The 25891-nt window shown below is 54.2% G+C and overlaps 9 protein-coding genes across 9 annotated transcripts; 4 read left to right on the forward strand and 5 right to left on the reverse strand.

The window, feature by feature from the left end:
• Positions 1 to 1032: 1032 nt before the first annotated feature.
• Positions 1033 to 2617, reverse strand: SODALDRAFT_381033 (hypothetical protein; the record flags this gene model as incomplete). Its single annotated transcript, XM_028615145.1, has 5 exons — positions 1033 to 1203; positions 1283 to 1596; positions 1692 to 2231; positions 2368 to 2489; positions 2609 to 2617. 5 exons carry the CDS (start codon positions 2615 to 2617, stop codon positions 1040 to 1042), a joined length of 1149 nt encoding a protein of 382 aa, XP_028463544.1. The 3' UTR covers positions 1033 to 1039.
• Positions 2618 to 3459: 842 nt separating this feature from the next.
• On the forward strand, positions 3460 to 3963 carry SODALDRAFT_50153 (hypothetical protein). The gene has a single exon (XM_028615420.1). It carries the CDS (start codon positions 3534 to 3536, stop codon positions 3804 to 3806), a length of 273 nt encoding a protein of 90 aa, XP_028463545.1. The 5' UTR covers positions 3460 to 3533; the 3' UTR covers positions 3807 to 3963.
• A 156-nt stretch (positions 3964 to 4119) lies between these two features.
• On the forward strand, positions 4120 to 5382 carry SODALDRAFT_283307 (hypothetical protein; the record flags this gene model as incomplete). The annotated part of the gene is made up of 2 exons (XM_028608402.1): positions 4120 to 4191; positions 4357 to 5382. 2 exons carry the CDS (start codon positions 4120 to 4122, stop codon positions 5380 to 5382), a joined length of 1098 nt encoding a protein of 365 aa, XP_028463546.1.
• Positions 5383 to 5721: 339 nt separating this feature from the next.
• On the reverse strand, positions 5722 to 8298 carry SODALDRAFT_328125 (pumilio-family RNA binding repeat domain-containing protein). The gene has a single exon (XM_028610603.1). The coding sequence runs from the start codon at positions 8217 to 8219 to the stop codon at positions 6111 to 6113; it is 2109 nt and encodes a 702-aa protein (XP_028463547.1). The 5' UTR covers positions 8220 to 8298; the 3' UTR covers positions 5722 to 6110.
• A 180-nt stretch (positions 8299 to 8478) lies between these two features.
• On the reverse strand, positions 8479 to 10716 carry SODALDRAFT_381036 (PLP-dependent transferase). Its single transcript, XM_028615146.1, has 4 exons — positions 10319 to 10716; positions 9939 to 10232; positions 9781 to 9825; positions 8479 to 9688 (listed from the first exon to the last, which is right to left on the reverse strand). Exons 1-4 carry the CDS (start codon positions 10382 to 10384, stop codon positions 8558 to 8560), a joined length of 1536 nt encoding a protein of 511 aa, XP_028463548.1. The 5' UTR covers positions 10385 to 10716; the 3' UTR covers positions 8479 to 8557.
• Positions 10717 to 12056: 1340 nt separating this feature from the next.
• Positions 12057 to 13796, forward strand: SODALDRAFT_328127 (ras-domain-containing protein). The gene has a single exon (XM_028610604.1). The coding sequence runs from the start codon at positions 12477 to 12479 to the stop codon at positions 13296 to 13298; it is 822 nt and encodes a 273-aa protein (XP_028463549.1). The 5' UTR covers positions 12057 to 12476; the 3' UTR covers positions 13299 to 13796.
• A 50-nt stretch (positions 13797 to 13846) lies between these two features.
• Positions 13847 to 16996, reverse strand: SODALDRAFT_328128 (D-xylulose 5-phosphate/D-fructose 6-phosphate phosphoketolase). Its single transcript, XM_028610605.1, has one exon. It carries the CDS (start codon positions 16803 to 16805, stop codon positions 14316 to 14318), a length of 2490 nt encoding a protein of 829 aa, XP_028463550.1. The 5' UTR covers positions 16806 to 16996; the 3' UTR covers positions 13847 to 14315.
• Positions 16997 to 18817: 1821 nt separating this feature from the next.
• Positions 18818 to 23287, reverse strand: SODALDRAFT_328129 (cysteine proteinase). Its single transcript, XM_028610606.1, has 4 exons — positions 23218 to 23287; positions 21532 to 23081; positions 21013 to 21409; positions 18818 to 20936 (listed from the first exon to the last, which is right to left on the reverse strand). Exons 2-4 carry the CDS (start codon positions 23065 to 23067, stop codon positions 19150 to 19152), a joined length of 3720 nt encoding a protein of 1239 aa, XP_028463551.1. The 5' UTR covers positions 23068 to 23081; positions 23218 to 23287; the 3' UTR covers positions 18818 to 19149.
• Positions 23288 to 24732: 1445 nt separating this feature from the next.
• SODALDRAFT_393469 (NADH-ubiquinone oxidoreductase 21.3 kDa subunit) lies at positions 24733 to 25790 on the forward strand (the record flags this gene model as incomplete). Its single annotated transcript, XM_028615269.1, has 4 exons — positions 24733 to 24907; positions 25017 to 25136; positions 25222 to 25416; positions 25547 to 25790. 4 exons carry the CDS (start codon positions 24733 to 24735, stop codon positions 25639 to 25641), a joined length of 585 nt encoding a protein of 194 aa, XP_028463552.1. The 3' UTR covers positions 25642 to 25790.
• Between the last annotated feature and the right edge of the window lie 101 nt (positions 25791 to 25891).

Genomic DNA, 25891 nt, shown 5'->3' on the forward strand with positions numbered 1-25891 from the left:
GAAGGTCGCTAATTATCCTGAGGGCTTTACACTGCACGCTCTAGTTGTTTATAGAGATAGGATCCGCCCAGATCTCGGGGAGACCTGCATTCGGAGTTCATCTTACTTCTTTCAGGGGGGCATGAATGTGTCTAAGGATCAGCTTCGCGGAGTGGTGAGAGCTGAAGGGGCTTCTCTGAGGGATATGTCTGCAATATGCAGAACTTGGTAAAACTCTTTCTATTTAACACATTCGGGCTTCTGCACAAAAGATATGAGACCATCAGAGGACCTGGGGATTCTGAAATCCGCAACCAGTAGGGGCGTGTTCACGAGTAGAATCTCTAGGTGATACTCCTTGCTGCGGCTAGACAGACCACAAGACTGCTGTTCGGAATCGTAAGAGCTACGGAATGACAGAACTCTGTCAGGTTATATGTCTCCTTCAAAGTCCAAACATCTATCAGAGTTGTTGGTTCTTTTGTATTATCATGCGTCGGGCCAGAAACAGACCTGGGTGACGATATATCATTTCATCTGAGCGTTGCTCGGCATTCACAGGAACTAGAAGAGTCTTTGATACATCCGTAAAAGGATCCTCGCCAGGTCAAGGCAGAACCCTGGACTAGAGTCGTGGTCAAGAGTCCGTGTTCAGTTCCCAAGCCTATTGATTACTAATTAATCAGTGCTCTTCAGATGAAATAAAAACCCAATGAAAATTCACCGGGGAATGGAATAAAAGCCGAGGTAGCTCACAAACATTGCTTGGATCCCATTGGAAGCTGCGTGCAGCTGGTTGAAAAAAAATAAAAATTGGCTTACTGCGGAGGTCTCGGTAATCAGGATTCCTAATCAAGGAGCTTGTCATTCAGGTTTATTAGAGTTGGGCCGACGGTGTCTCCCACTCGAATGCGGAGTTGTTGAAACTCCGAACGCAGCTCTCAACTGTTGATGGGGATGCCATGGTTGGAGTTAGCTAAGTGGGACCCATTGGGCTGATGTGGCTTTGATGCCACAGTGACGTCACCCGAATTTCAATGTCCGCTTCCGTCGCACCTGCTTAATCCGTAATATCGAAATCCCATGTCCAAAGCATGGGTAAATTGTTCGCAATTGTGGTGTTCACGACGAGTGGAGACTCTGACGACAGGGCAATGTCATTTTGCTCCTCGATGCTTGCTGCCAATCTCTGTGAGGCATGCTGAGGCGGCATGGGAGTGAAAGCTCCAAGGAGGTGGCGGCGCCCACAACAATGTGTGTTCTAGACCACTCCCGCGTAAATTTGACCTTAGGTCCAAGCCACAGAGGCCGTGCTTTGAGGGGTATAGTGGCTGATACACCAGGTTTTGGAGTGGTGGCGGCGGGTGATTGGCCGACGGCGCTTCCAGCGAAATGTTAGAACCCTTTGTATCGCGAAGTACTTCCAGGGCGGCACTGGATACAGTGTACTGAAAAGGTGGAGCGAAGGGATACGACGGTCGGATCCTTTGCTCCGCCTGGCCGCGTCGCAATAGCTTACGAAACAAGCCGGTAGCTTTGCGACGGAGATTTCGGTGCCAAACATGCTGGAAGGAGGTGATCCCGTTCATCGGATCCATCACTGACTGGCTTGTCAAACTGCCCACTCTTTGCCGATCTATCACCAAACCAAGAATGACGTCAACCTTCCCTCACATGAAAGGAAAGACATCCACATCGACGGGTTCTGTCACAGGCACAGACACGACTGGTCGTGGTACGCTGGCTGATATGCTGCAATATTATACTCGTAGACTCGGTCCAGGCCAGGCGGGGTAGTAATGGCATCCCAACGCGGGGATATGGCCGGCAAAACCATGCCACCCTCCCTGATAGTATGGTCGTTTTCAATCGTTGAACCATTTTCACCGACGCCGATGTTTGTTGGATAATGCAAGACGCTAGAGGCTGGTTCATCCGGTCGAAAGTATGGCCGACAGGGAGGGAAGGACGCGGGTGTTCGAACGAGGGTCGTGGAGGATTCTGTTCCTAGCCATGCAAAAGCTGCCAGCCTTGGTATTTGCCCCTCTTGCTTCGATAGACTCGGTCTGACGCTTCGGGTGTATAGCGGAGGCGTCCTGGTGTCTAGTGGGAACGGGATCTTCGGCCAAGAATCGACCCGAAAGACAGGGCCCGCCTTGGCATCAAATAGGTTGAACGGATGCCTCCGTTCATCACCTGCCAACGTCGATCCGTCGTTATGGTTGAAGTCGAAGAGAACATGGTGAAGCTCACTCACACTCCTTAAGGTGCACAAAAGATAACCGATTGGGGCCGTGGTAAACGGGTGCTCCTGGTTTTGAGTACGAAGTACGAAGTAATTACACTGAGTTCCCTCGTCCACTTGCTTGTTCGTACAGATAGGCCCACCTCGATTGGATGCGAAGACAACCCCGCCGCTTGCCGGGAGGACGATGCTGGCGAGTGGACAACGTGAGAACAAGGTTAGGGATGGACAAGGTAAGCTGGAAGGTGTTGTTCTCGGTCTGGACCTGAGGGCTTACACGAAGCACGGAGTACGGAGTAGTAATGCACTTTACTGGCTGCAAGCGGAATGGTCCAGGATAAGAGCCGCGCTACCTCGGCTTGGCTGCAGATAGCGCAAGTTCACCGGATTCATTCTTAGTGGGTAGCTTGCCAAACTCCACTATTTGATTCGCTGGCTGGTTACTTCGTTGATTAAGAAGTCGGGCCACACAAGGTTTTGACGGGCGGTCTCCTCGCGGGTGCAAACTCTTCTTTGTCTACCTACCTTAGTACGCTGTCGGCAAGGAAAGGGAAACAGAATGAGGGGTCTAAATAGGCCGGGTTGTGGGGTCGTGCGGGTGCCCGCAGGTTGACGAAGAGCAAGTGCCTGAGATGAGGATAGGTGAATACTTGGGTAAGTTAAAGAACCGGGTTCATTGGCGGTCAGGAAAGAGAAACGGAGTAACTTTTCCAAGCTCGTCAAATTGGAATGGGAGGTTGGTACTCAAAAGTATCGTGGCCTGGAAGGTGGCGGGGGTTTGATTCGGACCATGTTCTTAGCGGAGGTAAATTTGCTCCGTAATGTTGTAGGTAATTACGTACAGCCCCCATGGGCAATTCCACCGCATTGCTGGGACTGAAGGGTTGGGAACCCCGGATTGGAGAGTGGAGTGTGCTCGGTAGCAATTCTGCGTTTCTCAAGCGAAGACCCCCGCTCCTTCTCTTCCGTTCTTGCCCCGCTCCTTCTCTTCCGTTCTTGAGTTTTCACTTCTCCCACCCAAGCCCCCTGATTTGCTGGGCACCTACTCCCTGTATCTGTACAGCTAGCTGCCCCTGCCCAGTTCCTTCATCATGTACGTTGTAACCCAATGCGGCACGCACCAGACATGATAGGAGCAAGCAAAGGTTTGTGGGTATGAAGACGTGCGTAGCCACCACTCCACCCATGCTGCCTTCCCCACTTTCAATAGCTTGGGGCTGAGGTACCGAGCGAGTACTTCCTTCTGTGTCCGCACTAACAGTTGGGACCCAAACTTCGCCGGCATCGAGATCAATCGTCACAAGTAAAAATGATCAAACGGTCTGCGATCGGCCAACCGATCGAAACCATCGCGGGTCTCTCCTGCCTTTGCCTTATTGCAGCAAAAGGCAGGAGATGCCGGCAGACATGGGCCCTTGCTCTCCGTACGACCCGTTTCCTCTTATTCCATCTCTGGTTTCCCCGACGTATGTATATAGGTGTTTCCCACCTTGCTGCCTCCCCCGTCATTCCCACAGCACCTTTGAGTTGCCGTTATTCCTCGCAACTTTCTTTTACGCCCTTACCACACTCGATACATTAGGTCTTTACGGAGTAAGCTGGCGCTGGCCGTCCATCTTCAGCCACCTTTTTTTTACAACAGTCAGCTTACAGGACCGGAGCTCTATTGGAGCTTATCTGGTTGGAAGCATATTTTGTACCCAGCCCCTTCCTGCCGTCTCGAACCAGACCTACTTGGTTACGAAGTACACACATCCAGCCGTCGTCCAGGAACACCGAGAGGAGTTCATAACCCGGTCCGCTTCCGGACCTTCCGGAAATATTCCGCTTATACCTAGCGAGACTATATATTGGCACGACCAGCTCCGTAGTTCTTGACTTGCGTCTTCTTCACTATGCCAAAGCGGTCCATCGATGCTAGTAGCGTGTCGGACGAAATCGCACCGGATAGGGCTACTCAACGCAAGGTACGGCCCGCCAGACCCTCCTTTCCGTTTTGGTATATGTGTTGGCCGTGCGGAACGTGACACGTCGACTTCCCAGATGCTCAATAACCAGAAATCTGGGGGGGGGGGGGGGGGGGGGGGGGGGTGTTGTGTGCTTGACTGCAACTAACAAGTGACTTCACATAGACGGAGAGATCTCATGAGGAAAACCAGGAAAGGGCTTACATCGCAGCGTCGAGGCGCGCGGACCGCAGCATTGAGGCCAGGGTGAAGTCGGCTCAAATGGCTAGCGATATCCACAAACGCCGAACAGGGAAGGGCTTCAAGATTTCGGAGCAGATCGTCCGGGCCGAGGAAATGTATGAGGAAGAAGACGATGACATGCCCCGGTCCTACAGAATGCTCGCCTCACACCTCCAGACCAACTCCCCCGAGCTGAATTATAGGGTGAACGCCTTCATCGCAAACCGCGTGGCCTTGGCAAGTATGGTGGCGGGTCTTCGTAACGAGGATTGGCAGCAGAATCCCATCAACAAGATGTTTGCCGAGCAATTCCCCAACGCAGACAAGCATGCTCAGGCCATGAACCGGAACCTGGCGGCGAACTCTGCGTACTACGGCCCGGTGGTCGGCCATGGCTCGCCTCCTCCGCAACGCGAAGGCTCCGCATCCAGCCCTATGTCTCCATCTTTCGGTCCGGCCAACTACCACCCACGAGGTCATCCATCTCACGAAAGGTCCCACTCCAGAGAGCTATCCGACAGGCGGGACAGTGGCATGTCTCCCCTCTCCATGGCGCACGGCTCCGTGGCCCCCTTCTCGCCGCCTCAATCCGTCCCGGCATATCCTCAGGATGTGTTGGATCAGTCTTACTTGCCTGTGGAGATGCATCCCGACAACTCTTGCTTTACGGCCGAATTGTCACAGGAAGTCAAGATGATGGCTGGCCCTGGTATGGACATGAACGACCCTTTGGCTCCTATCTTGATGGGAGGAGAGCCAATCCCGCCCTATTATACCGATTCCCATGGATTCTCAGTCAAGTCCGAGATGCCAGTGGAACCCAGAGTGCCTATGTCTCAGGACTATCCGAACTTTGGAATGCATGAGACGGCACCAGATTGCCTCAACAACATGGGCTCATCTGGACCCTCGGACGCCTGGGACTCGTGCATCAATTGGGACTGCGATCCGACTCAAGCCACCCGATAATCATTGCTCGAAAATCCCCGAGGTACGATAACGCGACATGACGAGGTGACCAGGTGACGAGGCGGCGAAATGGCGCTCTGGTATTATTATGTTCGGCGTTTTAGGGGCTCATGGGAGTAACATGCGATATCCAAAATATGTTTTAAGATACCACGGAAAGCGGGCAGGGGAAACAAAAGAGAAAACGAAGAAAAAACCCAAAAAAAGGACCTGGGTCTCATTACTACGGGTTGACGCCGATGGGATCATGAAGCTGGCCGCGGCGGTTGAACACCCTGGAGGAGCTCAAAGGGGGCCAGGGGCTTTGCGAAGCACACTAACGTCTTGTTTCGGGGGCAGAGGCATGCCAGTGGGAGATCACCAGGGACCAAGCAATGTACAGTAAAAAAGAAAATTTAAACAACATCGTATATGAACCAGTCCCATTCCATCAGCTCATTTCTGGTCCCACCTGTGTTGCACGATCAATAATTGTGTTGGAAGGGCACAGCACTGCAGTGCATTCAGCAGCAAGGCATTCCCAATTGTTCATGTAAGAATTCCACGAACAAGAGCATCAAAGACTAAATATTGACAGGACCAGCCCGAGGACGGGATTCCCCGAGCATGCCAAGTATCTGTTGTCGGTATTTGACGGAGATGGCAAGATGGAATGCCATAGCTCTCAGAGATGAATCCATCAAGAGGGGGTATCAAAATATACAAAAGCCACCATCCAGAGTCCCATCTCACTTCTCTTTCTGCTGCTGCTTCTGCTGTTTCTCCCTCAACAGCTCCCAAGGCTTAGGTTTCGCCTCAACCTCACCATCCACCTCCTTCGCCCACCTAGCCCAGTCCGCCGGTCTCGTCTTCCACATGTCACCTTTCCACGTCCGCCACACGTTCCGCCCGGTCCACGACTCGCGTAGCTGCCACTCCCGCTCCGCAAGCTTGCCCATGATATTCTGCTTCATGTGGAAAGGGACCGCGCGGTCTTTGCCCCGCGAGGGCACGGCCACGATGGCGTTGACGACGGTGTGGCCCGGTTGGCTGTCCGCCAGTTCGCCGATACGGGGGATGAGGTTCGCGACGAGGGCTTTGTGGAAGATGGGGTTTTGGGGAGACGGGTGCGCGAGCGCGGCCGTGAGGATCCCCGCCGAGGCCGGGGAGCGTGTTGCGAGGTCGAAGAGCTGCTCGGGAGATAGGGCGAGGAGAGAGGCCTGGGCTGCCTTGGCCGGCGCTACGGGGGTAGCCAGCATGGTGGCCACGAGGTGTGCCCCGTGCGAAGCCATGGCTTGCTTGTTCTGCCGGTCCTGCTGGAACGGGGGCTTCCCGTTCTCCTTGGCGTCCTGGTCCGACCCGGTGCTTAGGTAGCAGAGCTTGGGAATCATTTCCTTGGTATCGGCTTCGAGGGCGTTGATCAAAGCCGTGGTGATGGGCCGCATCTGGTCCTCGGCGCCGCGGGCCTTGCTGCGCTCGTAGAGGGTTCTGATGACGTTGAAGCGGCCCTTGGCCACGAGGGCCGGAATGACGGGGATGACTTTCTGGATGGAGTCGACGAGGTCGTCTTTGCTGAAGCGGTTCAGGGCGCGAATGGCAGGGTACGAAGCGATATCATTGCGGACGTAGGTCCCTATCCTAGGCGCAAAGAAGTTGAGATGCAGCGCCTTGAAGATCTTGCCTGGAGCGTGCGTGATGAGGGTTTCCAGGAGACGGGAGCCGATCTGATCATACATCATGCTGTTCACAAAGTCGGAGGCTTCAGAGTCGGCGTCGTTAAGGGAGGCGGGGGCTCCCGGGAGTAGACGATATAGGAGTGTGTCTTTAGGGGGTTCGACGCCCTTTTGTGTTTTGTGGTTGAGTGAAATGTCGAACTCAAGGAGGAGTTGGAGGAGCGGATTTCCAGTGGGATGCTTGACGAGCACTCGCAACGCGGTGAAGTCCATGCCTGCTGTGGCATCGGCGATGATCTTCTTCACCGCCATGGTGAAGGAACTTGGCACCGCTCGGAGTTGTGTGTGAAGTTCATCTCCATCGACTGGCGTCAATCCTTGGACGGAAATGTACTCCTTATTCTTGCTCTTCATGAGCGACTTCGTAGACCGGTCTTCAAGGGGTCTCCCGGAGAGAACCACAAGGAGCACCCGAAGGGTATGCGAGGCGAACTTGTCCGTCATCAAGAAGCCCAAATGCTCCTCAAACTCGTCGAGGGTAAGTAGGAACAGGTTCTCCATGGGCTGCTGAGGTTCGTCCCCCCCTTCGCCATCCTTGGTACCGGTGCCTTTAGTATCGACGACAATTCTCGTGTCTTTCCCTAGTTCTTGTGTCACCACGGGGGCACTCTGCAGGAACAATGTCTCGCAGCAGTGGCTCGCAAACCGATGCTGCACGAGCGACAGGAAATGGCCCGCAAAGGCGCTGAAAATGTGCTTCTTTTGAGCCGTGTTGCTCAGAAGAATCAGCCTTTCCATCAACCTTGACAAGCTCTGACTGCTGGCGAGCTTTAACTCCTTGCCGACAGCCTCGCGGTAGATGTTTTGCAAGAAGACGTCCCGCTCCTCATCCGAGGGAAACTGGTTCAGCTCAAGCAGCTCGTCGGCGCGGCGGAAATACTCCTGCTCCTCGTCGGAGAGCATACCAAAGAACTCCTTCTCCGGGGCCTGGTACCCATGGTAGCTGCCGTCATCGTGTCGTTTCGCGTCGGGTTCGTCGGCATGGGAATATTCTTCGTCGTCGGGGCGGCGTCGTTTGGATTCACGCTTGCCTTCAGTATTGGCGGTCTCGGCAGCCTCAGCGGCCTTCCTCTTCTGCTTACGCTCTTCGCGAACGAGCTGACGTTTTGTTCGAGGTTTTCCCATGTTTGCAGTTGTAGCAATTGAGAGTCCGGAGGGTGAGGAATTTTGCGCGTCGATCAAAGAGGGACGACGGCTCTTGTCTTGCCTCTGTGCACCACGGGAAATTTTTCTGGATCGCAACTGCTCGTATCTTATCTTGAATCATTACCTTATCTTACCTTATCTATAACCCCACATCCGATCTTAACGCCGATCCCATCAACAAACACATTTGCAGTCAACGACGGTTATTATGGCTCTGGAAGTTGCATGTCGATTTATGGCGCGCCAGAAACAAAGGTCTAGTCATTATTTTTATCTTCTGTCTGTTTATTCTAGTGAGTTTCTAGTTTTACTCTACTCTATGCCTCTTCTCGGCCAACGTCCTCCAGCGCCTTGGCCAGACCCTCGACGGTGCCGCGCAAGGTTTGGCAGTTCACCACCACGCGGAAGAAGCTTCCTTTCTCACCTGGGGCATAGTCGACCATAAATCCCCTTGGAATGAGCTTCTCGACCATGGTCCGCGTCGTCCGGGTGTTATCCTCGGGCGAGTCGGCCAGTTTGCCGCCGGGTGCGTAGTAGAAGCAGACCTGCAGGGACGGCGGGGGGTTGGAAGACACCAAGACGAAGTTCTCGTTCTGTTGTATGAGCGAGGCGAGGTGCGCCGCCAGGTCGAATGCGTTGTCAAGTTGGCGCTCGAAGCCGGCGGCACCGTAGTAGATCCACGCCAGTGCGAGCTTGAGGCTGTCGCCGCGCCGGCCGCACTGCAACGTCAAATCGGCCAGGTCCCAGGTGTCGCCGGGCTCGGCCCTCTCAGCCGCGTGGAAGAGGTAGCCGGCCGGCAGGGTGTTAGCCTTGTGGAAAATTCCCATGTCGCCGGTGAGAAGGAATGAGCAGGTGACGGGCACGTTCATCATCTTGTGGGGGTTGATGGTCAAGGAGTCAGCCAGATGGGCCCCCGCGAGTTTGCCTCGCTGCTTGGCGGAGAAGACCACGGGCCCGCCCCAGCTGGCATCGATGTGCATCCATAGGTTGAACTCCTTGCAGATGCTCGAGATCTCTTCAAAGGGGTCAAAAGACCCCATGACCGTCGTTCCCGCTGTTGCGTTCACGTAGAGTGGGGTCTTGCCATCTGCCTTGGCTCGGAGAATCAGGCTGCGCAACTCCTTGGGGATCATGCGGCCCTCAGAATCAACCGGCACCGGCCAGACGTTGGAGGCGCCGATGCCACATGCAAGTGCGCTTTTCTCGACCGAGTAGTGGCCGTGCGCGCTGGTGAAGAGAATGAAAGTATGCGAACCATTCCCCTCTGTCCTAGTTTCGGGGTAGAGGGAGTTGCGCGCGACGACGAGAGAGGTCAGGTTCGAAGCGCTGCCCCCTTGGCACGAGATTCCACCGGCCCTGGGGCCTGTGAAGCCAAACAAATTGGCAAGCCGCTGGGCTGTAAGTTTTTCGATTACGCTCAGGGCCGGAGATACTTGATAGACGTGCAGCTGGCATCAAATTAGTCCGAGACCCAAGTGGTGCTTACCGGATGGTTCTATTGACACTCATCTCCGAAGTGTCTATGGCGGGGCCGACTCACATTGGTATTTAGAACAGACAGCAAAAGATCTGCCACCAAGCCAACCTGTAATATAGCCAGTCAGAAAACAAGGGTGCGCTTTTAACCAAAGGAACACAGGGCCAAAGAGGGAGGAGAATAGGACAAAAAAAAGGGGGTTGGGGGGGGGGTGGACGTGCGGGTGTATTGCTGGCATAGAGCTTATCCAAAAACCCCTGATCCCAAGTATTCACGCTGTACCGCAGGATCTTCGAGACAACGTCAAGCAAACCCTCCTTGCCAGTGCCCTCGTTTTCTGGGAGGGAGAGCTGCATCTGTTTGACCAGAGCTTCCGGCTTGAGAGACTCGACAAGGACATTGCGAGGGATGCCTTCCGACTTGACGCAAGATGGAACGCCATGCGCTCTGTCGGGGACGGCTTCATCGGCCGCCTTAATGAAGGGAATAATTAACCCCTTGACAGCATCCAGCAGCTGTGAGAGAGCGTATGTATCAGCTAGACGGAACTCAATACCATACCACAATCTTACTGGGGAGTAAAGAAATCCCCAAAACCTACCTCTTCGGCCTCGCCGGCTCGGTTCAAGCCAGAGGAGGCGGGGCCGTTTCCGTTCACTCGGGCCATGACCGTGTAATGATCCGTTCCCGATCGACCTAGTGGAGTGACCGGACAAGGCTATCTCGAAATAACCAAGTTCTTGGCCTCCGTTCCGGTTGTTATCTGCGATCAGGGATATTTGAGGCGGCCCCAGCGTAATCCAGCGTTAATACTCTAGAGGGAGAATGATGGTTAAAGACCCGGCACTGGGGAAAAAGACAAGACTTGCCACTCGGTCAAAACACCTTGGCGAATTTGAAAGAATTGACGCTTTCCTTCATCTTAACAGAAGAATATGGATATAATTTGTAATCTACCGAGTCTTTGCCGATGCCGGCACTAGCTCGAATGATGCGATTCTGCCGAGGACATGTGCCATAATCCCCAGTATTTCCGTGCTCCATCGATCAGACTTGGTTAAGTTCATGCCGCGAGTAAGACCATTAACCTAACGCGCTCTTATATGAACAACGTTGAGTTGTGATGAATTGTAGGTGAGCTCTTCTCAAGACGTGGACAACATAAGGCTGGCTACGTGTATGTGTATTCATGGAACTGACCCGATGCCATTTCATTTTTATTTATTTATTTCAAAAAAGAAGGGGGGGGGGGGGGGGGGGGGGGCGAACAAGGAGGAATTAAAATTTTCACTTTACCAAGGTCCAACGTCGTATTTTGGAGGATTTCCAGCCATGAGGGAAATTTCGTAGTCGGAGAATGGAAAGTACTCCGGTAGGCGGCTCCAGCTGTCACCTGTAGAGTTCTAGTCCCGGACGTTGGTAAAGGATGCTGCGGCTAAGGCTAGCGTACCAGAGTGCACGTGCAGCTGCAGCTCTGGGGGTTCAAGTGACGACAATGGAGGCGGGGATTGGTCGGGGACGTACCTTAATTACGCCTACATAAGGTACCTTATGAAATACGGTAGGAACTCGAGTGTTGTGGGGTATTTCGTGCTTGCAGTAAGTGCTCCGCTTTTTGTATCTCCATAATATGAATGTTCACCTTACCTTTGACAATGCAATGTGGAAGGCGATGTTAAGCTGTCTGTCTGGTGTGTTACCTTACCTACCTTACCTTAATTCCACGTGGGCCTGGGAGAAGTGTCTCTTGTGGCGTACCTGTTCAACATACCATAGATGTTAAGGTACCTTAGTAAACATTGATAAGAAGAAACTGGTACTTTGTAGAATTTAGAAGGGAAGAAGATGTACTCCGCCAAGGCAAAACGAAACCCCACCCCAAAAAAGAAAAGAGGCAAGGAGAAAGAGGGGGGGAAAAGAAAGAAAAAAGGAAACAAATGAGGATCAAACGGCATGAACAATGCAAAAGCCCCTACTTCTCCGAGCAAATGAAAACCAGGCGGCTGGCTGGGCGGGCTAGAAGTCTGACGGAGGAAGCGATAGAAAGTGGAAAGAAACGACAAGCAATAATAAAGCAAGGAACAAAGGAATTATTAGGGCTGTTCCTGGCTAATAAGATAGGGTACCTTAGGTTGTATTAGATGCTACGGAGTGATATGTGTGAATACTCCGTACCCTACCATTCGCGCATTGACATAATGGTATTGTGGGATTGAGCAAGTGCCAGGGAAGAGTACCTGCTCCAGTACCGGAGGTACGAATTACCACGTAGGTACGGATAATTATGAGGTGTCATTTTCAGGGTAAAACCGTCAAGCCACAGTAATATGCAAATGCCGTGCCGCTGATGATGATGGATGTCGATTTCGATTTTCCCTTCCTCTGCCGCCCTACTTGCAGCTTCTCATTTAACCCAGACCACCTGCCCCAAACATACCCAGTCATCCCTTGCTTTCCATTATTTTCGTTTCTTACCCACAGACGGTACCACGAAGCCTCTCTTATCACCTATCTCTGGCTGTCGCCGCCGCTGCCTCTCGTGCCGGCCATTTTGTCCTTCCAGTCCCCCCCCCCTTCTTTCCACGACGCGCACGTTGACAGCCGTAACAAACCCACGCGTTATGACATAGGCGCCCATCGATACTCGTCGCACGTCTCCCTATCGGGCTTGTCTACTACCCATATGCGAACCAGAGGGACCGAAAGAAGACTCGCGACGAAACATCTACTCACCCGATCGACTCGTTGAACCTCCCAAGATGGGCTCGCCCCCTCCACGCCAACAGCAGCCCCCGACACCGATATCCATCACCATCTGCGGCGATGGCGGCTGCGGAAAATCCTCCATAACTCTGCGTCTCGTCCGCTCTCAGTGGACCTCCGAGTATGACCCCACCATAGAGGACTCCTACTCGGTGACCCGCCGTATCGACGGCCAAACATACCATCTCTCCATCACCGATACCGCCGGCCAGGAGGAATACCGGGGCATGTGGGCCTCGTCCAACCTCTCCGCCGACGCCTTCCTCCTAGTCTACGACATAACCTCCAAGGACTCCTTCGACGCGCTCAATTACTTCCACCACCTCATCGATATGGAGACCGAGACCCGCATCGACAACGCCGAACGCGCCCGACGCGCCGGTCTTGCCCCGGGCCCCGGCGGCGGCAGCGGCGCTAAGACCGTCCCCCCCGTCAAGATGGTCGCGGGTAACAAGTGCGACCTGCAAGAGTCGCGCCAGGTCTCCGCGGCCGACGGTCTCGAGTGGGCCCACCGCCGCGGCTGCGGATTCATGGAGACGTCGGCTCGCATCGAGGTCAACATCGAGGAGACCTTCGCCCTCATCGTTCGCCGCGTCGTCGAGGCCCGCCGGCTCGCCGAGGCCGGCATGCTACCAGACCACCTGGCCATGGACCGCCGCGGCGTCACCAGGCCTTTGAGCCCGCTTGACCCTCACGCTGAGGGAGGGGCCGAAGAGGACGCAGAGAAGAGGGCCCCGGGCCTTAGGGGTCCGAACCTGCATGGACAGCGGTTGGGTAGAGGAAATGGGTCACTCTGGAAAAAGTTGCGCTGTTGGTAGGGGGTTTTTTCTTCTTCTTTTTCTTCTTTCTTTTTTTCCTCTTTTCCCCCGCCTTCCCTTTTATTTCCTCCCTCCTCTTAGGCAAGCGAGCGAGCAAGCTGGTCCATTCGCGATATAACATCGTGCCTACCCAGCAAGGTGTGATGATTTTTCGCGCCGCGCTTCGACTCTCTGCTGTTTGTTTGCATTTCTTTTCCTTATCCTCTTTTAATTTTTGTTGATTTGTTATTCGAGATACCACCAGGAGCCGGCGTTTGGGCCAAAAGCAGGGAGCCAAGGAAACCAAAGCATGTCTCAGAGAAAGGTCTTATGCGAGTTTTTCGATGGATGGATTAATTGGGTCGGAACGAATGAATGAGTAGGAAGCCATGAATGAAAGGAAGAGAGGCGAGCGCGTTGTTATTGCTCACGGAAAGAACGCGGGCTTGAGATTCAGCCCTTCATCATCCACATTCTCTTGGCCTTTTTCACCCCCTTCGACAGTGTTGGGATCACACGCATTCGTATCACAATGCTCGCGCTACTACGACCACCATGCCGAAAGCTGATGACCCCTGGGAGGTGCAGGACGGCTGCAGGGATGCAATGCAAGCCTTGCCTTTGCATGCCTCCCACCCACGCAAGGGAATCTCGGCCGTCATGTCTTGCTCCCTTTTTTTTTTGTTAAATTTTTTTTCTTTTCTTTCCTGCAACATATCACCGATATCAGGGTGAAACAGCTCAGGGTGCGAGCTCACATCGACCGACCTGGATGAGTAAGTCAAGGTCACCTCCCGGGAGACGAAGACAACAGGACGAAGAAGGCAGGCTGGTATGATAAAGGATTGGGTACTCTTCAGATCGAAATCCCCATAACGACGCGTAACATCATGTCAAGACTATCTTACCCCCTAGGCCCAACTCCCCTCACTCTGCGCCGGCACAGCCGTTTTACCCTCGAGACCCAAAGAAATCCGAGATTGCTGTCCGGATGCAGTATCCCCACCATCCACTCGAATGCGCCCACGACTAGGTGCTCTACTTCTTAAATCCACGGTCCCACATCCACTCGGTGAGGGAATGAGGATCCTGCCCGGTCTCGAAGGCAACATTTCTCGCCCGAATCTGCTCGTTCCGAAGGGACTCGCGGGCGGCGGCGCGGGAGTTGCCCAGATGAGGTATACGGTCCAGGGCGTCGATGGCAAGGCTGAAGCGGTCCGTCTGGTTCCGAATGGCGAGCTCGAGCGGGGTGTCGATGTTCCCCTTCTCCTTATACCCGCGGACGTGGAGGTTTTGCGAGGCGCCCGGGCGACGGTATGTGAGGCGGTGGACGAGCCAAGGGTACGAGTGGAAGTTGAAGATGATGGGACGGTTGCTGGTGAAAGCGGCGCACCATTCGCGATCGGTGAGTCCGTGGGGGTGGTCGATATGCGAGATCAGCTTGAAGAGGTCGACGACGTTGACGCAGCGGATGCGCAGCTCGGGGAAGTGGCGCAGGAGGAGGTCGATGGCGGCAATGGACTCGTGGGTGCTGACGTCGCCGCACGACGCCATGACGACGTCCGGGTCGGCGCCGGCGTCGGTGCTGAACTGGGGCCAGATGCCGATGCCTTTGGTGCAGTGCTCAATGGCCTCCTCCATGGTGAGGTACTGTAGGTGCTCCTGCTTGTCGGCGACGATGACGTTGACGTAGTTGGAGCTAGCAAAGCAGTGGTGCATGACGGAGAGGAGGCAGTTGCCGTCGGGGGGGAGGTAGACGCGGACGACCTCGGGGCTCTTGTTGACCACGACGTCGAGAAAGCCAGGGTCCTGGTGGGTGAAACCGTTATGGTCCTGGCGCCAGACGACGGCAGTGAGGAGGATGTTGAGGGAGCAGACCCTGTGACGCCACTCGACCTCGAGGCACTTCTCGATCCACTTGCAGTGCTGGTTGACCATGGAGCTGACGATGGGGATGAAAGGCTCGTAGCTGTTGAAGAGGCCGTGCCGGCCGGTGAGGACGTAGCCTTCGAGCCAACCCTCGCAGGTGTGCTCGGAGAGTATCTCCATGACGCGGCCTTCGGGGGAGAGGTTGCCGCCGTTCTTGTCCTCCTCGAAGTACTCGCCCATCCAGACCTTTTTGCCGACCTCGTAGACCTTGTCAAGCTTGTTGGACTGGGTTTCGTCCGGGCCGAAGAGGCGGAAAGTATGCGGGTTCGTGCCCATGACGTCGCGAAGGTATCCGGCCATGTTCAGCATGCTCGAGACCCTGACGCCAGCGGAGCGCTCGACAGGGATGGCGTACTCCCTAAAATCCGGTAAGCGGAGATGCTGGCGGATGATGCCACCGTTGGCGACGGGGTTGGCGCTCATGCGGCGGTTGCCCTTGGGGCACATGTCGCGCAATTCGGGCACGAGGTGGCCGTCGGGGAAAAGCCGCTGGGGCTCGTAGGAGCGCATCCATTTCTCGAGGATGGCCAGGTGTTCCGAGTTGGTGGCAACGTCGGTGATGGGAACCTGGTGGGCGCGCCAGAAACCTTCGAGGTAGTTGCCGTCGATCTTACGAGGGGCAGTCCAGCCCTTGGGGGTGCGGAGGATGATCATGGGCCATCGGGGTCGGGCCGGAAAGGAAGGGGATGGATAGGAAGACGACGACGGGCGCGGTGAGGAAGAAGCGTGGCGGGCCTCCTTCTGAAAACGGCGGATCTCGATGACGCAGTGTTCGAGGGTGGCGGCCATGGCCTGCTGCATGGAGTCGAGGTCGTCGCCTTCGACGAAGTGGGGCGCCCAACCGTAGCCGTTGAAGAGGTCCTCGAGCTCCTTGCGGGAGATACGGGCGAGCACGGTGGGGTTGTTGATTTTGTACCCGTTGAGGTGAAGGACGGGGAGGACGGCACCGTCGACCTTGGGGTTGAGAAACTTGTTGCTGTGCCAGGAGGTGGCCATGGGACCCGTCTCGGCTTCACCATCACCGACCACGGTCAAGGCGATGAGGTCGGGCTGATCGAAGACTGCGCCGAAGGCGTGGGAAATGGCGTAGCCCAGCTCGCCGCCCTCGTGGATGGAGCCTGGGGTCTCCGGGGTCGCATGGGAGCCGATACCGCCGGGGAAGGAGAACTGCTTGAAGAACCTACGGAGCCCCTCGGTGTCCTGGGAGCAGTCCGGGTAGATGTCGGAGTAGACTCCCTCGAGGTAGGACTGGGCGAGGACGGCTGGTGCTCCGTGGCCCGGACCGGAAATGTATATGGCATTGAGGTCGTACTTCTTGATGAGACGGTTGAAGTGCATGTAGGCGAGGGTCTGTCCCGGTGTGGAACCGAAGTGGCCGAGGAGGCGTAGCTTGAGGTGGTCCTTGACCAGCGGCTCACGCAATAAGGGGTTGGCACGAAGATATATCATGCCGAGACAGAGATACAGGCTGGCCTTGAAGAAATCATTATAACGGTCCAGCTCTTGCTGGGACAACGGCTTGCCCTGGATGGTGGCTCGCGCAACGCCGAAGGGGCTGAGGGACTCGTTCGAGGAGTCATTACGTGTGGATTCGGCCATGGCGATACGACGGTATTAAGGTACCTTGGATTAGATATATTACTTCGTAGAGAAACGTCAAGGTGAAAGGGGAAAAGGGGGTGACGGGGCTCGTCTCGCCAATACGATCCTGGCAGTACTCCGCAGAGAAGGAAGCAACTTTGTTGGTTTTGATTTCTTCGAAAGCCCCTTAGTTGGTGCCAGTAAAAGGAGAACGCATGGAGACGGAGCCAGATACACAGGGAAAGGGAAGAGGCTCGGAGGATAAGGTACACGTCTATCACTATCCGTTACAGTTTTGCAGCGAGTGATCAATGTGGGTTGAGCGTAGTGACGGTACGCGGCATCTCGTCATCATGATGAAAACGAGTCGATGATTCCGAATATTCTTTTGTTTAGGCCTTGGGCCAGAAGCTGCCCAAGGGGACGAAAAGGGGGTCCGTCCCAGGGGAGTAAGCAAGCGCTTGGAACATAGAAACATAGTATCTAGTCCTGAACAGTCGATCGATGTACGGTCCTGTTACTTTGCAATTTGGAATCGAGCCATGTCGCAAGTCGATGATGAAGGCCTCGAGTTGTTTGAGTTCTGGGGTTACGGAGTAGAGTATGGAGTAGTGTTGCCTGATACCTCAAGTATCGGAGGTGGGTAAAGTCATACCGAGCACGGACGTACCTACCTTAGGTACCTTACCTTATGCAACACGGAGTACCTCCTTCGTATCATACTCCGTACCTTCAGGTACCTTAGGTACCTTACAGTAAGGTATCACTGAATCACGCCGGAAGTGGGCAGGTTATCGGGTGAGGATGAGCGGACGACCCAATAGTAACAACCTTAAAAGAGGATCGTCCAACATATGGGAGGGTACGGCCGACTCGCTCCAGGAGAAGTAGCTCGTTGACCACCTTGTGCCCTACCTTACCTTATGTACTTGCATGACATGTCGTCCAAACACTCTACACGTACTAACATCTCTCCCGGTCACTTTGTCCCCGATCATCGGCTCACATGATGCACTTTCCGGTGTTGCCGGTTACCTACCCAAGCTCCCATCACCTGACGTCACACCACCCACCCCATGCCGCCAAGATATAGTCCCGACTCGTCTACAGATCTCTCTAGAACTCTGTATTTGTTGGGCATTATAATAAACCGATAAACTCGATCATCGATCACACTTTGATTCCAGCCTCTACATCCATATCAACATCCAGAGGTAAGCAACACTTGCCGGTATGAATAGGGGGAGAGGATTGAATAGTGTACGAGAAAAAGCGGGGCAACATCTACATGACAACATGCTAACATATGAGAGTCGTCCATACTTAGACCAAGCTCCTTTACTTCCTCAATATCCATTCTTACTTCCCCGCCTAAACCAACAAAGCGAGACCATCATCATGTCCTCGGAACCAACGCCAGACCCCTCGAGCCAGCCAATCCACAAACCTTCCACCCCGCAGCCGCCTCCCCCAATTCCTATCCACGACGACGACGACGGTGGTGGTGACGAGGGTGAGGGCGAGGGATCCCGCGACTACTGAAAAGAAAAAAAAGAAAAAAGGAATTGTCAGTCATTCAGGTCTTGTTTCGAGGCTATAGAGGACAGTGGCATGTCAAGAGATACCGAGATCCTAGTCCATTTACGCAGAACGCATAAAATTTCACTTTCGGACTTACCTGACCCTTGGAACATGCACACAAGGTCTCGTATGGTCCTATGTTTACGCGTTCTGCCATTCTCATCGGGATAAGACACAACAGTAGGAGGGCAACAGGAGGATTCCTTCGACCCTCAATGATGCTATGTTTGGGCTTCATGTCCTATCCGGCGCTAAACTATCGTGTTTGCAAGGAAGAATCGACAAATAAGTAGACATGCCTCTGAATGCCGTCTGTGTTGATTTCCTCATCCTCCGTACAACTCTCTTCTTTATCTTCTCTCCCTGTGGACTTTTAGCCATGTTTGCTTCGCAATGCATTCCCGCTCTTATGCTCTGCAAGCTTGGGTAATCATCGGTGGAAAAACATGAAAAGGGGGGGGGGGGGAGGGACTGAAACTGAATAACGAGGCAAGAAAGAAAGGAAGCAAGGGGCTCCGCAAATCCTGACCGACAGAACTCAAGTTTCCCTTGTCCACGAACTTAGAACTTGTCACTGCCCCTATCCATCGCTCGATGCGCGTGGCACATTGTTTTCATGACGAAGATCGTCAGGTTCTGGAGTGACATGACCCGGAGCGTCAGCTCCAGCTGTTGACGCCAGTGGATGAGTTCCCTTAGAGGAAGCCGCCGGGTTCGCCGAAGACCAAAACCGCGTGGTTCCGCTCTCCTTCGTCCGCATTTGTGCACGCAAGACTTTTTTCTAAGCCACACTCTCTTCGTATGAGGGGGGCGGTCCGTCGGGCTCGGTAGGGGCAGTCGTGGGCGTGTTCGGATGGCCGACCATAGGAAGAGACTCCTCTTCGCCAACTTGAATCTCCACCGTCGACGTCGACTTCTTACTGTCGGGACTGTCATCCATGGGAGTCGTCAGGTCGATGTTCAAAGTCGCTGCCGAGGCATCGCGCTTTGGTGGTTCGCGGACAAGCTCGTGTTTCTGATCTTCGCGCACGTAGCAGAGGTAGTATGGATCGCCGGACTTGTTCAGAATCGCCAGCACCTCCTCTTCATCGGTATACTCCGTCACCATCTCGTCGTTGTACTTCCGCCACACCCCCGCCTCGAAATCATGGATCCACACCCAGTAATGCCCCGCGTTAAGGTGACCGCTGTGACAGATAGCCGCGTGAAGCCGGTATGCGTATGTTTTCAGGTCATCGCCAGAGAACAGTGTCTCGACAGCATCCAGGTAGGACTTTGCCTTTCCCTCTGCCATCGCCTCGATTTCCTCCATAGGCGGGATGTCGACGGGAAAGAGGCTGGAGGCATCGCCGGCCTCGCCAGCGTCCAGGGGGGACTGGTCCTCATCAAATGGTTTGAAATCGAACGTTTTGCCACCAAAACTCATCTTCACTGGCGGCTGGCCTGCGAGGAGTGAAGGCTGCTCCCTCCCTGCCGCCTCCTGCGGGGGAGCGTTGACCTGGGTATCTACGAACCGGCCGAGAAGCTCCGCTTCGTCATCGCTCAGCGACTTGGGACAAGCAGAAACCTGCTCGAGTCGTTTCCGTACAAACCAGCTCATCTTGCGCAGCTTGTATAGGGTAGAGTCGGGCTCGGCGTCCATATACCGGTCGAGGTAGAGCAGGCTTTCAACAGCGACAGGGTTACTGTTCTTCTGGCCCGTCTGCTTGGTGCGCTGGACCAGCACATGTAGGATGGGGGGAGGTGGCTTCTTTATGGAGCTGTACCGAACAATGTCGCTGCCTTCGATAGTCTGGCGATCAAAGTTGCGACTGAGGGCCTCATATATCGTGCAGTCCCCGTTCTCGGCTGGGTAGGCCGTAATAGATCGATCAAGTGTCGTCTCTGATCGGTAACCTGTGTCTTGGCCTAGCTTCGTATGGTTGACTACCTCGAAGAAGAACGTCTTCATGATCGTCTCAATCTGAACTCCGTCAGCCCGTACAGATTCGGCTTTGATAGCGGCTTGAAGACGGTTGAGAATAGAACCCATAACTTCTTCGACGTCTTGCTGGTCTGTTCCAGAGGAACGCTTCTGTCTGGTCAGTGCAGCCAAGATCTTCTCGTCGTCCGATGGTGTGTGATCTTCGCCTGATTTATCGTCCGTGTGACTAACGCCGGGTTCCAGGTCCATGGCTCCATCGACCAGTGTCTTCGAACTATCCTGACTACCAGTCTCGGACATGGACTCGACGGAGACGCTGACCATGTTGGCATCTTCAACATGCTCGACATGCTGGGCAGTGGTAGCAGCCGCCCCCGCCCCCGGCCCCGTCCCCGGCCCCACCTCGGCCAAGGGAGGAGCCGGAGAAGGGCGAGCCGGTAGAGGAGGCGCGGCCTGCATGTCCAATTGTTCAAAGGGAAGCAGCTCCTTCTGTTCTTGAGGCTGTAAAATCCCCTCCTGCTTCGATGCCAGTGTAAGCTGTTCATCGGAGATCAGGACAGCGTTGGCGAGACGTTGGGTCGGGCGCACCGATGGCGTCGACGTCGTTTCCATTTCGTTGAAAAGATTGCGAAGTTCCTCGACGACTAGGCGACGCACGCAAGTAGTGGTTAGTCAGACGAAAAAGAGAAGAAGAGCGCTAAAGAGAAGAGCCCGACTCACAAACATGGGCGACGACAGCCTCGGGCCTGCTAATAGGGAGCTGACTGCCACCAAGGCGACGCGCAGATATGGCATGGTCGTCAAGCGGTAGCTGAACGTCTTCGAAATTCGTCAACAGCTCTCGGATGGGGACAACACGCTCCAGGACTTGCAACAAGCTGTTGAGGTAGCAGGTGTTACCAATGTTCGTCAGGCCAACTTGGCCCACAGCGCGTCGGTCTCCATTCCCATACCACATGCCAGTGTTGCCGTTGCCGATTCCGTTGGTGTTGGTTGTTGTCGTCGTGCACTCCAAGGCCTTCTCTGTAATCGTTCCGATGTTCCTATCAGAGCCGATCACAAGAAGAGCCTCGGAAACTTCCTCGCGCATAGCCACGTCTCCAGGATACTGGGTTAACTAGAAGGATATGCAGTGCAATCAGCAAACTAGGTATCCCCTTCCGGCAGTTGCTACCCAAGCAGTACCTTAGGGGGGGAAATGGGCGTAATGGGGTGTTGCTCCGGCTCAACTTTACGTACCTTGTCATCCGCCTGCCGCATGATCATGTAAGCGCCATCATTCTGGCTCGCCCCCAAGAAATCATACGCCGTGGTCAGAGACATCTGTCCATGGCTGTTATCGGCAAGTTCTCGCAATCGCCGACTGTTTCTGTGTCGACCTAGAATGCGGATGAACTCTCGGGCCGCACTGCTTTGATCTTCGCCCTGGTTCATCTTGTTCCTGAAAGCACGTGCGATTTCATAGTCCCCCACGGGGCCTGACGCGTCGACGCCAAAGTACGTGAAGGCTTGCCAAACCAGATCCTCATCTTGGCTACTTTGGGCCGATTGCGGTTCTTCCAGCATGGAGATCTCCAGGGCAGCCTGCTGCTGGAGATCATCGTCGCCTATACGAGTTGATACTTGGACCAAAGAATGCGCGAGAAGGTGCTTGTTGGCGGGCCAAGTGTGGACTTGGCGATAGTACGCGTACATAATGAGCGATGGGACCATGTTGGGTAGAATCCCGAGCAGAGTGAACTCGGCCGCGGCCGGGTCGCCTCGCTCCTGAATAGTCCGAGGCCAATAGCAGCAATGGAGCATGCGTTCCAGTGGTCCCCAAGCATATAGGTCGTTGGTGCTGTCATAAGGAAGGCCCTTAGTGCGGATTAGCAAGTTCTCTGCCTCAGCTTGCATCTGTTCAATGTAGAATCTGAGAGATCCTTCCTCAGTAGGATGTCCTTCTCTCACGGGCTCTAGAGGTCGGGGCACAAAGTATTCTTCTTCTTCTTCGTCATCTTCACTGATGGTCACTTCATCGTATCCAAGCATGATGAACAGAGGCCACACGTCGCTCCCGAAAACGACTTGAAAGCGCTTGTTGCGCTTGGATATTCTCCGCTCATCGTTGTCAAGTCGATTTCGAAGATATGTATTCAACAGGGACGGGGCTGTGTCAATCCACTCCTCATGCGACTGTGTATATCTTTCGGGTTCGGCCTGACGGGCATCCGTGAGACGATTTCGTACTCGGTCCTTGTCTAGAAGGATCTCCAGCCACTTGAGAGTCAGACGCGGCTCGTGAATCTCAAGGAAGAGGACGAAGGAGCAGCTAGGGGCCGAGCATTTGTAAGATTTCCGGCTCAGGAGAGGACAGCGCAGGGCAGCACCGTGCTTTTCGCACTCATCTTCGCTCCAGCTGCCATCGTGGACGAGATGATGCATAAGGTAGTCATCCTGGGGGGGAGGGAACGACTTGGTGTCGTCAGAGACATCCTTTCCGCCATTACAGAGCAGATGCTGAACTGTCGCATCCCAGGACGTTCTAAGGATGAAGTGATGATCACACCATCGACAAAGCAAGGAAAGGGTACGGGGATTTGCATCGGCCACTGTACATTGCTTCGGCATAATGACCAGGTCATGGCAATGCGCAGTGGGACTATGGATACCGTAGTAGTTTATGCGCGTGGCCACACTTTCTGACATCTTTTGGCCCAGTTCAGGCATGGTCCCATGAAACAAGTCATGAATCCAGCGAGGGGCGAGACGACCACCCCTTTGCGACGACGACATGTTGACTGAGTGATCTATTCAAGAGCTGTCAGATTGCACGGTAGACCCGAGAAGAAGTGTCCCAAGCCAGAGACGTGGATACTGGGCTACCGAGGGGCGATCTTCCACTATTCCACCAAAATTTGAAGAATATGTCGGTGTTCCACTTACCGAGATCCACTTGCTAGCCGCTTATCGATTGTGCCTCACTTAAAAATCTTCTTGCTGTCCTTGTTTCAAGACAGCAAAAAAAAAAAAGGCCTTGCACAGCCCTACCAGGCTGGGCGGCGAGGGCTATAGAAAACACTGAAGAGCCGAAAGAGAGGGCGGGCGGTTTTCTTCTGTCTTTCTTTTCTTTTGTTGCCAGAAAGGTGCGCGTATGAGCTGAAGGCGTGGGCCAAAGGCCTGGTAGCAAGGGCTTGTCACAGGCCACTTCTGATTTATTGTGATCTAGGTTGAAGACTGGCCCAGATAGGAAGGATGCGAGCCTGGCGCCCAGGCTCTGGTGTACACTTGTTCCAGTCTTGCATCCGACTGAAGCAAGCTTAGCGGGCAAGTAACTGGCCAAGGATGATTCCAACCTGTCTCTGGGTGTATATAACGCCAGTCCGATCTGTGCAGGCCGCTCAAACCCCGTCCAGATATTACTGTTATTTGTGTATTGTGTTTCGGTTTCGAAATTCGGAACGTCCAGGACGAAGTAGCCGAGGAACGAGGGAATGATGGATTCGTCTGTCTCCTAATCGAGAGAAAGAGTGCGAAAAACTAAGGTTGTTGGACAAGAAGAGGCGGCGGAGCGATAGATATATGCTGCCTAAGCCGCAGTTAGCGGCCAGAGCCCCGAGAGTATGTATTCGTTGTCTGGCTTCGAAGGTGAAATATAAGCATACGTTACGGGCATAAAGAGCATAGTGCATCGGATGGACAGAACTAGGGTTTACGTTAACAGTCGTTTCTAAGCACATACTTCAGCACGGATAATGGCAAGTGACAAGAAGAAGGGATGGGAGAAGTACAACGTGGGTCGAATGAAAGTCGTGCAGTCATCAGCCATAGCCTGGGATCAAAGCCCCCTTCCCCTCTTGCTGGACAGAATGTCGCGCAGAACGAAGAGGCAAATACGAGATCTGAACAAAGAGAGAGGTATAAATACTATGGCAGAATGGCGAGCAAGCAAGGCCCCAGCATCAGGGAGGGGTTGAGAGGCGGAAGAGCTTGGTGATAGAGGTTAGAAGACGAGCAAGTGGTTGACGAAGTATTCGGCCACTCTCCAGTCGTCAAAAGCTGACGTAGCCTTGCAGCCCTCGTGAATGGCAAGGCGGCAAATCAGGTGTTCCGGTTTGCACGGACCATGAGTTGTCACTTGTATTGGATAAGGTACCTTAATAAGGTACCTTAGCTGTTTGGAGTTACGGTGACTACCTAAGGTACCTTAGCTCGGTGAAGGTAGGATACAGAGTCGGTACCTACATAAGGTACCTTCCCATGAAGGTACCTAAGGTAGACTAGGTACAGGCAAAGAATCACGTGACAAACCTTCTGGTTGATCCGGTAATTCCACCACGTGACTCTGCTACATCCAGGTCGTCCAATCGCCGACGCCCAATTGACTTGACTGGACCTGGACGTCAAACTTCCGCTCATTCAGCAGCTTCCCTCATAACCGACCAGCACCATCCAACCACCATGGCCGGCGACGAGCACTACCACCCTAAGGACGCCGTCAAGGCAGCCTTCCATGCTGCAGGAGTTGTAGGAACATCAGGCTTCTTCGTTGCCGCAGTTCATAATGCTCTCCAGCGGGAGAACGTTGGCGCCCTGTCCGTCTTCACCCGCAGCGGAGGCATCATCGCTGTCTTTGGTATGCCCATGCGCCTCCCTCTCCAACTACACCATCAACCGGCTACAAGACTGCGTCTCCCGCTCTAGAATTTGTTACGTTTCTGTGCTAACACTCCCCTTCTCGTCAGCCATTGGTGGTGGCGCCTACAATTTCACCAAGATCGCATCGGCAAATCTGAGGCAAAAGAACGATCCTTGGAACTCGGCACTCGGCGGCTTCGTAGCCGGTTCGGTTATTGGAATGACCCGTACGTTATCTCGCCTACAATGCTTTTTCTCTTTCTCCACTGGCTTAGACGAAGCAGCCGCTGACCGATTTTCCCTCTCGTGCAGGAAGACGTATGCCCGTGGTGCTTGGTCTCGGTGCCTTTGTTTCCGCGACAATGGGTGCCTTTGAATTTACCGGCGCTCGTCTGCGTGGCTGGGCCGACCGACCCGAGGAGGATGAGTTCGAGCGTAAGATTGCTATGAGGGCAAACAGGAGGCGACCGATTGAGGAGACTATTGCGGAGATTGGCGAGGGGAGAGGTTCGTTTCCCTATTCCCTCGGAGTTTGCCTCGTATATCTGGAACCGGTCTCGAAAGATTTGCCCCTCTTTCTAGGCGTATCGAGAACTTGGCGCTGTTTCGAGAAGCTAACCCACATTGCTCAATATAGGTATCCGGCCAGAGGGCTACGAGGAGCGGAGACGCGAGCGCCTGAAGGCCAAGTACGGGGTGGACATCAATCCTGTCAAGGCAACCGTGGAATAAACTTGGGCTTCGGCTCATGCCTAGTTACGGAAGACAATCTGACACAAGAAGAAGCGATTTCCATTTGTTGTACATACCACACTGCTCGTTGGCACATGGGCAGGATACAGGAGGGAGTTCACCGGCTGGAGAGAATAGGAGAGCTGTATTAGTTTCCACCCCGGGGCCCTCCCGTGTGAGAGCTTCGCCGATGTGACGTGTGCTTCTGCCAAAGCCAAATCCGCCCAACATGGTCACGCCGGGGACTTTC

This window comes from Sodiomyces alkalinus, assembly GCF_003711515.1.
Source record: "Sodiomyces alkalinus F11 unplaced genomic scaffold SODALscaffold_10, whole genome shotgun sequence".
Classification (NCBI taxonomy): Eukaryota; Fungi; Ascomycota; class Sordariomycetes; order Glomerellales; family Plectosphaerellaceae; genus Sodiomyces; species Sodiomyces alkalinus.